This window comes from Melitaea cinxia, chromosome 6, assembly GCF_905220565.1.
Source record: "Melitaea cinxia chromosome 6, ilMelCinx1.1, whole genome shotgun sequence".
NCBI classification, from domain to species: Eukaryota; Metazoa; Arthropoda; class Insecta; order Lepidoptera; family Nymphalidae; genus Melitaea; species Melitaea cinxia.
Window position 1 is genome coordinate 7,617,585 of NC_059399.1, and position 12,788 is coordinate 7,630,372.

Genomic DNA, 12,788 nt, shown 5'->3' on the forward strand with positions numbered 1-12,788 from the left:
ATTTATTTCACAAAACATTCAAAAAAATGATGGTGTCAGAGGTTATGAAAATATAATTTGTGACAACAATAGTGATCAACGATTGCATTCCTAAGAATGTTAGTAACTGTAGTTCGCAACGCAACCTACATTCTGCATTCTTTTCGAAACCGTAACACGCCGTCTCAGCGTTCCGGATATTATTGTACACGCTATATTCGTTCCTACTGCATCCAAATAAAGTACAAATCAAAGTGAATATAACACTGTAATGTCAGGTATTGAATTTATAGAGAGCTGTAAAACGGCTCCATACAAAGTTACTTCGGATGATTGATATGAGATGTTGATAAGTCAGACGAGATTTTGACTTGCAACGTCAATAGTTTGAAATCAATGCCGGACGCCGAGCATTGTTAACGTGTATGGAGTATTGCAATACGGCGCATATTGTGTTAATATTGCGACTTGCGTTGTAGAAGGCAGAGGCGCGGTGTGAAGTCAGCTCGACGAGGCCGGCCAAATTCCTGAGCGCTTTCTCTGGTCCGCCGTCCGCGCACGCACGCCGAGCAACGAAAGTAAATGACGACGCGGCTCAACTCCACGCTTCTGTCATCGCGTTGCATAATTATTTGCGATCCGACAATTGTTTGTAAACAACCACCGACAAGAACTTATCGTTTCACGAGTCGCGTGACCAAACTCTGATTAGACATATCGTTATATGCTCACCCTTATCAGCTGTATCATTATAACACTTCGTCGTTAAATAAGAGAAATTCATCTTATCACCATTTAGCATTAATTTAAATTAAAAGTTTCGTTACGCGTGTTAATAAACAAAAAGCAATATTGATAAATTTCAAATTAATCTTTTAATTAATAAAATGCTAATAGACAACGAAATTGCTTTGCCATTAAAATTTAAATGAAAATAAATATGTAGGGTAGGTACTTGATGTTAAAATAGCATTTATGTACGTATTTGTTTATAAAGCATTGGAATGTGGAATTTTCTGACGTATTAAATAAGTAGTTAAATAAGTGGGACAGAGGAAGCATTGTGAATCGGTGAAAATTGCACATCAAGCATTTCCTAGTAAAATCTAGTATTAGAACTCAGAAAGATCAGCTTTCTCAACGAGTTAATTCCATTGTTAAGTAGCATTAGAAAGAATATATCGGAGTTTTACATTAAATAAATTCTTATAACGTAAACATGAATTTCGCGACCCCGTGCTACCCGGACGTGTCGCTTGAGTGCGCGAAGGAAGAAAAAACAAATAATCGCTGACGGTACATGAAGTGATTGGTACACTGCGTAGTCAAACCAAATGCGTCCGGACCAACCGGATCCGGATCGGATTGATTAAACCTTAATAGCTTAACTTTTCTTTTTCATTCCAACATAAGTAGACCGTTAATAATAAGCGTAGATACAATATATGAAATTATTTATTATACTAATTTAAGACAAATTTAAAAAAGGTCTCTTATGTCAGTCCTCCCGTGACCATGGTTGCTGTAAAGTATCCGAAACGTCGGACTTTAAAAAAAAATTAATAAACCGCGATAAAATCCGAAAAAGCTGTTTCATTATAAATGAGTGAATTTCGTGTAAAAAGTAGAAAAAAATCGCTTATAACATTGAAAATATCAGTTTTAAAACTAATTATAATATCAAATTGAAAGCTAAAAATATTAGAACTACAAATGTTACCATGTGAAGAATTTCTCGATTTTTACATTTGTAGAATCAAGCCGAGTTCCTTTATTCAAAAAAAGATTCATTTTCCTAATAAATAGTCGAATTTCGAACATGTCTTATTAACACGTGGCGAAATAGAATAAAGAGTTACATTTATAATTTTAATTCTTCCATTAATATTCAATTTTTAGTAGATCTTCTCTATTTTTCCTTTCACAAGTTTCACGCGCGCAACGAACGCGATCTTTTGCCTATTTTTGCTCGATATCAATAAATGGTTACAGGTAGACACTTGAAATATTCACAAAATACTTAATTGTATATTTATTTTAATAATAAATAATAAAATTATAGTAAAAAAATATTTAGAGGAGCTCTCATACAACAAAAGTGATTTTTTGCCGCTTTTTGCCCGATATAAAAACCAGCACTAGGTAAACGCTTGAAATATCCACAAAATAATTAGTTTTATTTAACAATTAAATATTTTACAGAACATTTATTTATATCTAGTTTAGTCAATGGTACGGAACCCTTTGTGCGCAAGTCCGATTCGCACTTGGCCGATTTGTTTTTTTAGTTCCATATACTACTTACATTATTGACTACCTATAATGATTACTTTACTAACTACAGTGAATCAATAATTAACGATTATCGTATTAGTTAGTGTTATCAATTTTGAGTACTCTAAAAAATAGAGGACGCTCGGCTTGTATTATTTGACGGGTAAAATATAAACACAGAGCGCAACCTAGCGAGCGACACCTAGACTGCAGGTTATTTTCTCAAAAAATGTATTCATCGGCTTCGGTAACTTGGCCCCGGATCCGATAGGTGCAAAATGATGCTAGGTCCGCCATATTACCGGATCCGGTTTACCGGATTCCAATCCCTAACTGTGATCCATTGTTTTTCAGTCGAGGAAAACATGCGCTGCCTGCTTGTATCGAGTTCACTTGCTTGTGAACAAGGATAATTTAATATATGCAAGTCACGGTTGGAATGTTGGAAACATTTAAAGACAACAATAAGATATCAATCGCGTATACAAGCAAATACTAATTCTTTGATTTTGACTTGTGATTGATAATTAAAACGGATACATTTAAATAAACCAACGATTTTTAATTGCGCATAAAAAATTAAATAAAGATATGAAATATTGATCTAAAATATATTATAATAACACTATTAATATTCCAACTTTATATTCTGTTCAATTTTATAACAAGAGTTATAGTTTCTTTAATATTTTTAGATGCACTGTTTGTATTGTATCCGTTAATATTAAAATGTTATACATTTTGAACGAGTGTGAAGCTATTTAATTTATAATTTTTGAGAAATTACAAAAAAAGCTTTACGCTCTAGTCACATTTTAGAACTTCCGTCTTTTTCTATTATGTTGTACAGTTCTTTCGCTTCTACTATTCATAACTATACAATTAACATTACTTAATGTTTACTGTAGAATTCTATAATATACCTATCTGAGATTTTGAACACTGAAGTTAGAATTTTGACATAAACGAATACGTAAGTATAAAGTGAATTTATAGATATTAAATGGTAAAATTATAGCACCAACCGTACGTTAAAGTAAACTACTGACACATATACTAGATCGTTCAATAAGTCCCGAGACTAACCTGGAAATGGCGCATATATTAAAAACTCTTTTGATTTTTAAAAAGTACTGGCTATCAATACAAGAATATGTGTCAAATTTTTAAAAATGGAACAATAAAATTATTGATTTTGAAACATTTAAGTGACGCTACGGTTGTAATTTCGATACAATGGAAAAAAACGAGTTTCGCGTGTTGATAAAACATTGTTTTTTAATGGGAAAAAATGCCGTTGAAGCACAGCAATGGCTTATAAAATGTTATGCAGGATCAGCTCCCTCTAAAGCAACCATTTGTCGGTGGTATGCCGACTTCAAACGCGGTCGCATGGACACCAATGATGGGGAACGCTCAGGTCGTCCAAATGAAGCAGTAACTCAACAAAATATTAACCAAGTCCTCAAAATCGTATTGGAAGATCGGAAGGTAAAAGTGCGAGAGATAGCCGAGATAGTGAAGATTTTAGCTGGTAGTGTTTTCACTATTTTACATAAAAATTTGGCCATGAAAAAGCTTTTTTCTAAGTGGGTGCCGCGTTTGCTTACAACTAATCAAAAGGAACAACGTATCAATGATTCAGAGCGATATTTGGCGCTGATGAATCATAATAAAAAGGATTTTTTACGTCGGTATGTAATAATGGATGAAACCTGGATATACCATTTCACTCCGGAATCCAATCGGCAGGCAGCGGAGTGGAGAGCGGCTGGTGAAAGCCGCCCGAAGCGTCCAAAGACTCAGAAATCGGCCGGTAAGGTTATGGCGTCTATATTTTGGGATGCGCATGGAATACTTTTCATCGACTACCTTGAAAAGGGGCAAAATATAAATAGAGACTATTACATGTGCTTATTGGAGCGATTGAAGTACGAAATTGCGGATAAACGGCCTCACATGAACAAAAAGAAAGTGGTGTTTCACCAGGACAACGCGCCTTGTCACAAGTCCGTGAGAACGATGGCCAAAATTAACGAATTGGGCTTCGAATTGCTTCCTCATCCCCCTTATTCGCCAGACTTGGCCCCCAGCGATTACTGGCTGTTTGCAGACCTCAAAAAAATGCTTCAGGGTAAGAAATTTGACTCAAATAGTGAAGTTATCGCAGCAACGGAGGCTTATTTTGAAGCCAAAGACAAATCGTTCTACACACATGGGATAGAAAAGTTAGAAAAGCGTTGGAGGGACTGTATCGCTCTTGGAGGAGACTATGTTGATGAATAAAAATTAATTTTATAAAAAAGACCTTTTTTTAGTACTTAGTCTCGGGACTTATTGAACCACGTGTTATAATTGTTTTGCCAAAAATCGTGTTCAACTAGTACAAATGTGTTACAATTAATTATTCATAATCGTGTTTGCTCGCAATTGGAAAAAAAAACACTTCAATTACAGCGACAAGTAATACAATTTATCGCGTTATCCAAGATTACTCAAAAATTAGTCATCTGGTCTCGATCAAATTTAAATCGGACTACAAAAGCAGCAGCTTTAAATTCAAACAAGAATAATCAAAATCGGTTTACCCATTGAAAAGCTATGTGGTATAAAACGTTATTAACAAATTGTTTGTTTGTAAATTCAATCACCTCAGAATATTTGAGTAGGTGGATCGATTTTGTTAATTTTCTATTTTTTCGCCTACCTGCGTTGTATTACTTGTCGATGTAATAAAGTCGATTTTTTTTTCACTTTTGCAAGCGAACACAATTATTTTCAATAAAATCTCGATATTCATTTTAACATTCTACTCAATGTATCCGCACCCTTACGGATGACGGATGACGATTAACAATGTCAGCTGGAATCTGGAATGTGACCCGCCTACAAGGCCGCGCATCGTCTATTGATAGTTATAGCTAATATATAACTGCTATAACTATAGACAATGATCAAAACGTATAGAACACTTATTCATTAACAAACCGAAAAACATCGAAAACTGATAAGAAAACTACGTAACTGAATGCAATGAAAATTTTGTAGGTAGTACAGGAGTTTTAGAGTATGCATGTATTTTTAATTTGGTTTGGTGATTTTGAGCGCAAATATTTCCGTATGTTAATTCGGAATTCTGTTAACTTTAAACGTTTAGTATTGGAATTCTGTACTTAAATAATTAATTAAGTAAATTATTTATTTTAAAATAATTAACATTATGAAAAATTCATTCTTTGGAAAATTTAAGCATTTCTTTTCTCAAAAGGGAACAAATCTGCACGGATTTACAAAAACAAATGAACCCAGTAACCACGACGATCGTGTTTTATCGTATTTTAAAATTGCGGCCCTTTGTGTCGAATTACAACCATGTGGGCGGATACTGTATCAACGATGCGCCGGTTCTGCTTGTTTTACAGACTATAAATAGATTTATAGACTGATTAGACAGTTTTAATTTACATTTTATGGTTACTTTGGATAAAATCTATCGTCTGTTGCCAGCTAAATCAACTAACTAGGGGGGAGGGGACATGATTGGAGATAGTTAGACCTTCATTAGCTCCAAGATGAGCCTTGTTAACATGACTCGTTTTTCAACTATAGCCACTCTTAATTCATTGCCTGATAAGTTACTATTTAGAAAGTTATGTGAGCTAGACTTTAGAAAATCTATGAAAATACGAATCTATACATATAGATATATTTTTTTTATCTGTCTGTGATTTTAAAATAACTGTGTTTTTCAAGGGTATATACTTATTTACACGATACTAAAACACAAACAAACGATTTTAAAATTTTGTCTTTCTGTTTGTCCGCGATAATCTTCTAAGCTTTCACTGAAACTTTATTCTTAGGTTTTTGATGACAAATAAATTAACGTGTATTTTAGTATTTTTAAAATTCAATCTCTGATGGGGATGATTCCTTTAAATCTGCACACGTCTTTATTTTTGGACTGTTTTTGATGTTATAAATACCCACCCATCTTTGATATGATCATCATCATATAACTTCAGCCTATCGCAGTCCATTGCTGGACATAGGCCTCCTAAAGTTTGCGCGTAATATCCCGGTTTCCCGGAATCCTCATCCAGCCTACACCGGCAATCTTACATAGATCGTTGGTCCAGCGAGCCGGAAAGCGTCCCACACTGCGTTGGCCAAGACGTCGTCTCCACTTCAGGGCATGTCTGCTTCAACGGCCATCGGTCCTGCGACACAGGTGACCAACCCACTACCACTTCTACTTATTAATTTTGTGGGCTATGTCGGTTACTTTCGTTATCTCGCGGATAGTGTTATTTCTAATCCTATCTTTGAGAGAAACCCAAAGCATAGCCCGTTACATTGCACGTTGAGCGACTTTAAACATGTGGACCAGTCCCTTCGTCAGTGTCCACGACTCGGCTCCGTATGTTAATACAGGCAGGACGCATTGCTCAAAGACTTGTCTTCACGCATTGCGAAATCTTTGAAGTGAAAATTGATAAAATTGACTAGAATACTTGTTTATTTAGGAATCAGTACCCGGTTGGGTATTGATTAATAAATAAACAAGTATTCCTGTTTGAATCGAATATTACCGCCTCATATCTAAACGATGTCTATCATACCATAAGTTAGAAGCAAGTTTTTTTTTAGTTTTTTTGTTTGCATACTAAATAAATTATATACTTCAGATTGTGCGTGAATTCTGGATGGTTTATTAAGGGATTTGTTCCCATCACTGAAATTACATTATAAAGGGGAAACTGTTTTTCATACAACTGCTTTAGGAAACCTGATTGAAATTGAGCTTTCCGAACAGTCTGGTAATTCTAGCGCACGAAAGTCGAGCCATGGTATACAAAGAAGTTCTAGATTATTATGATATAATAATTAGGTACTACTTTAGCACCTCTTGGTAAATGTAATCAATTTCTACGCGAGCGAAGCAGCGGGAAATAGCTAGTACTTTATATAAATTACTTACCAAAACCATCCGAATCACTTGCCGGGTAGGCTGGACAAGGCTGCACCATAGTTGCGGCGCGTGACAGCACATCCAGGGGGGATTCAACTTTCTTCATCTTATTTTCTCTAAAAAAGATTTACTATTTTTATAACAACAATGAACATATGATAGTAAATAATAATAAATGTCAATTTAGCAATGTATGTAATACCAAATTCCTTATATTTATAATAAAAATCCCTAATCAATTTGGAGGTTCACTTGTGGTCCACACACATTTCTTTTAATCATCCACTATTTCTTTTAATGTATGTTTGTATTATAATATATGAGAGAGACGAAAATCTTCTTTTAACCAGTCATCTGACATACATAACAATTACACGATATTCGGTTCGGTTGTTTACTAAAGCGGAAACAATCTATGTCTGGGAACGTAAAAATATTTGGCTCGACGAATGAATGTCGTTGCGTTAATACATAAAATGTCATGCAAATACCAAAGCGAAAATTCCGCGGCACGTAAACGGCTAGACGGTGGTCAGACGTCCGAGATGCGCGGCTATCAAGTAAATAAGAGACGAGCTAACAAAGAGTTGTGAAACGTACGCATACCACCCATGCGGGAACACAGCCAATGGACCACTATCGTGGACCGGGCGTGCTCTGCCAGTTGAAAATGTGACATTATGATTTGATTAAACTGACACAAATAGTTTAGTTGTCAAACATATGTTGCGATTTCATGGCGATGCGACCGATTTCTATTTGATTCTGTCACAAACAATCATTTCTAATGGTTTGATTTCTTAAACTATAATTCCAAAACTGTTTAAATAATAAAATACAATACATAGAGTATTTGTTTTATTTTCAAAGGTAGCGTAACAAACGTAGGTAGATAAAATATTACTATATCGTATGATAATTTTCGTTTTAATTGTTATTCTAATGATTTTACGTTTTTATCGAATCTCATTAACCACACGAGTGATTAAGGACATTCCGAACATATCCCACATGATTCGTAAATAAGACCCAGTTGAATCATAATGAACATAATAAATGACATGGAATGTGGACATATGCTTGACATTATACTTTCAAAGTTGAGATCGTTGTCCGCGGATGAAATGAACCGAACAAAAACTTTTGGAGTGATAGTGCGATGACTGCGTTAACGATGAGGAATTTGGTACATTAACCACAATAGAATTTTTCTCGGAGGCGTAGTAACACGTAAGTACGGGCGTACAGTATGCCGTATGCGGGCCAGTACATCCAAATTGAACCCTGGGATAAGTACGTAAAGTTAACGAACAAGATATCTAACTATAACATAAATATTAGAAGCATAGTCATATATAAGAAGAAAAGACGAACATATTAAGAAATTTATGCCACGATATCATGTAAAAGACATTTCCTGTTGGCGTTACTTATAAATTTGATAAAATGATGAAATACAAACGAATAATTATATTTTTATATTATTTTGTTGCAATTTTAAATATATAGTTGGATCAAGTTATAAATTCCTAAAAAGGTATTTGATTGATTAATTACCTACGTCGAGTTAATTTTTAGAGATTAGTTATGAATATTCTATACCTATAGTTTAAATTCAAAACTTTATTTTGTCACGGATTACGTTTATTATGTACTTATTACTAAATTTTTATCTTTTATATTTTGTTAAATATTTTTTTTTTATTGTTATGAGTAGAAATCACCGTTATTACGCTTATTGAAAAAAATCGATGTAAAGGTAAGAGGTTTCAATTGCGAATTAAATATTGAACAAATTACAGGTAAATAATGAACGTTGCACAATCATAGGACCTCACTAGGATGTGAACTCGGTGCCGAGGGTCAGTAACTGCGCATAACACGATCACAAATGTGCAAACCACAATAAACATATCTATGACCCATAAAAATATTTAATTATACGATACGCTAGTCTAAAGAGGATGAAATTACGCGAGATTTTTAGAATTCAGATACTGTCTCGTGGGGTCTCGAGTTTTAGGAGATCTAACTTGTGTTAGAGTATATTTGATGTAAGTTAAATTTGGAATTTCTCTTTGATTGACACTAACGATAGGAGCTAAGGGTCGTCCATTAATCACATGATGTTTTTAGCAACTTTGTGATATGTGGTGAGATTTTAGACTATCTAAAAAATCTGCCCTCCCTCTGCGCCTCCGGCTTCTCAAGAACACTCTAGGGGTAAGAAAGACCAAGACCACGTGGATAGTGTGGTGCTCCGATTCGGTTTTGGAACAAAGAATTGTTTTTAATATATATAAATAGTGTATTGAAATAAAAACTAAAGTTGTTGCTCTGAAAAGAGAAATTTATTTTTTTATGCTAACTATAAACTCTTTTATTTTGCATTATACATATTTGATTATTTTTAATGACTCTTCATAAGAATCTAATCTAATTTGGGGTTAAAAATTCCAATAAATCTAATTAAAATCAAATAAAATCTAATAATTTCTAATCTAATTTTGAACTTAGGTGGTTAGGTTAATTTTTTTTTATCTATTTAATTCATGTCATGTTTTTCACTTCAATATATTTTTATTTTTACTTATTTACCGTCATATATTCAGTAACAATTATTAGAAATGAACTGAAATATTGAATATTTTTCGTACATAATAAATATATAAGTAAAATAAGTAAAAATAAAATATATTTAAGTAAATAATTGTGTTTGCTCGCAAACGAAAAAAAACCGACTTCAATTACATCGAAGAGTTATACAACGTAGATCGACGAAAAAATAGTCAAGTAACTACGCGTTATCAAAGATTACTCAAAAAGTAGTTCTCAGATCTCAATAAAATTTATATGTGACCACATGACAAACATCAGCTGTCGATTAAATTAAAAATTATTAAAATTGGTGCACCCAGTAAAAAGTTATTGCGAATTTTCAAGAGTTTCCCTCGATTTCTCTGGGATCCCATCATCAGATCCTGGTTTCCTTATCATGGTACTAAACTAGGGATATCTCCTTTCCAACAAAAAAATATGATAATAAAAATAATGATGAACAAAAAAAGAATTATCAAAATCGGTACATCCAGTAGAAAGTTATGCGGTATAATACAACGTAGGTCGACAAAAAAACGTCAAGTAAAAACGCAATATTAGATATAACTCGAAAAGTAGTTGTTAGATCTCAAATAAATTTAAATGGGACCAATTGACACACACCACCTATCGATTAAAAAAAAAATGTTGAAATCGGTCCACTCAGTCAAAAGTTCTGATGTAACATACATAAAAAAAAAATACATTCGAATTGAGAACCTCCTCCTTTTTTGGAAGGCGGTTAAAAACAGGGCTGAAATAAGGTTGTATGGTCTTAGATCTTTGCCTTTTACAGTTATTTAGACAAATCAATGCATTTATGCTTACATTGATTTGAAGCGAAACTCTAAGTGGCGCGCCATTTTTAAAGCATCTGTCTCTTAGTCGTTAAACATCAGTTGTATCGTTTGTTAAAATAACGTGTGAAAACGTTAAAATAACGTGTGAAATGTGAAAAAAACGTGTAAAAGCTGCGGAATTCTTCTTTTAATCTCAAAACTTTTACCATGGATATCTCCATAATATCTTCATAACCATGGAATTCCGAAGGGTAGCAGTGGCACTGGGGGAAGCGCGCCCACCCCCTCCCCCTTTCCCCCAAAATCCCTTAACTCGATGGTTCTTAATCTAAAGCTTTACCAATTTCTAGACAAACATCAAGGTTACTGGGTGTTTGTTGGTTATTTTTTCAATGGAAAAATAAACACACGTGATTATATTATATACTCGTATATCTCATACCCGTCTCCTCTACTGGTGATATTTCGGTTTTTTTTTGCCGAACCCTCTCCTCCTTTCGAACCCTTATTACTTTTATTTTCTCTATTGATACATTAAATAGTATATCGCAAACCATTATATATATATTTTTTTTCAATTCAATATTTTATTATTGACAATAGTATCTTATAAGAAACACCTCTATTAATAGGAAAAGTAGAAAAGTTTGTGTTTAAATGGGTAAATAAATATCTTTATATAGTGGACCGATTTTTTTAACACATCATGCAATGACATGTTTCAGTAGTAGTTATAAAGTCAACGGAGGTATTACCGCGCTCTTCGGCTAGAATGTATTTTAATTCTTAATAGTATATCTCGCAAGATGTCGTCCCTGTTTTGTTTCCCTTGTATCGGCAAACTAAACTTAAATTCAAAAGTAGGTAATTAGCTACACACATGCTATAAATAGAACAACATTAAATGATTATTAGTCAATCCCTTTTGCAAATAAACTACACTGTTGTAATAGTGAATATCTAATATTCTAAACATTTCTTTTTTTTAATATATTAGAATAAAAAACAAAACCGAATAGAACTGGGAATTAGTATTGCATTCATTTGAAAAAGCTGTTAGAATATTTTTTAATAACTTATTTGAAACACAGGTAGGTATATTTTATAATGATCTCCATTACATTTAAGTCTTAGAAAATCGGTAAATGCATTTGAAAACGTAGGTATTCGTCTAGTTTCGACGATTTTTTCCTAATGAAGTTAGCTATAAGTAGTCATATTAAGAAATTGTTTTATTAGTCTTTGTACTGTATATGGTCACGGAGCCGTTCAACGGAACAGGAACTAGTCATTATGTATCGCATAAGGTTCTTAACATCGCTTATGACGTCAGATTCTTTAAACGTATCTATTATTTGAATTAGCATATTTATTTAAATATATTCTTAGTAGTTTACTTGTATGTGCCTATACTAATTTATGTACATTTATATACTTATTTTAGAAACGTTTAATAATACAAAATCTATTGTCAAGAATAAATTTTTCAATCATTTTAAAACTTAGCCCCTTTTTTTAATAATATGAGTTTTGAAATATGTACCTATTATGAAAGATATATTATTATTTATTTAAAGTGATTTTATGGATAATGATGATAAATGAAAAAAAAACTATATTTATTTTTATACTATTTATATAAGAATATATTAGTTTGTAAATTATAGACACAAAACCTAATTAAAAAAATTATAGTTTGTGTACCAGTACTTACTAAAGTTGCATTGTTCAGAGTACGATAGGCTATAAAATATCACACTACGACTAGTAGTAACAAAACAGTAGACATTAACGTCAGCAAGGTAAACTATACGGGACATCTTGTTCAAGATAAAAAAAATAAATTTTAAGGCACAACTGGCGTCACCTGAATGTTCCCTAAAAGTCACATGGTGATCGAACCTTGACATTCCGTACGGTAAAAATAATAATCTATTTTTGTATAACCGTTTTGTATGTTATTATATTGCACCTTTTTACAAAGTACTAGAGTCCATATCGCATGTCGGTATTGACCGCGTTTGGGGTGTGTTGCCTGTCTTTAACGACGGTCGCCACCCCTGCTGTGTGCTTGCGCACGTGTCTTTGAAGGGTCGAGAATAAGCAGATGTTCAAAATTGTAAAGCTGCAAAGGATCGTTCGTATTTATAAGATTTCAATAAAAT

General features: G+C 33.3%; 1 protein-coding gene across 1 annotated transcript in view; it reads right to left on the bottom strand.

Moving 5' to 3' along the window:
* Positions 1–12,788, bottom strand: part of LOC123654296 (transcription cofactor vestigial-like protein 4) — a 31,012-nt gene that overhangs the window by 16,839 nt on the left and 1,385 nt on the right. Inside the window, exon 2 of the mRNA XM_045590210.1 lies at positions 7,235–7,341. Coding sequence (XP_045446166.1) covers positions 7,235–7,331 — 97 coding nt within the window. The 5' untranslated portion in view covers positions 7,332–7,341. The remainder of the gene's footprint in view (positions 1–7,234; positions 7,342–12,788) is intronic.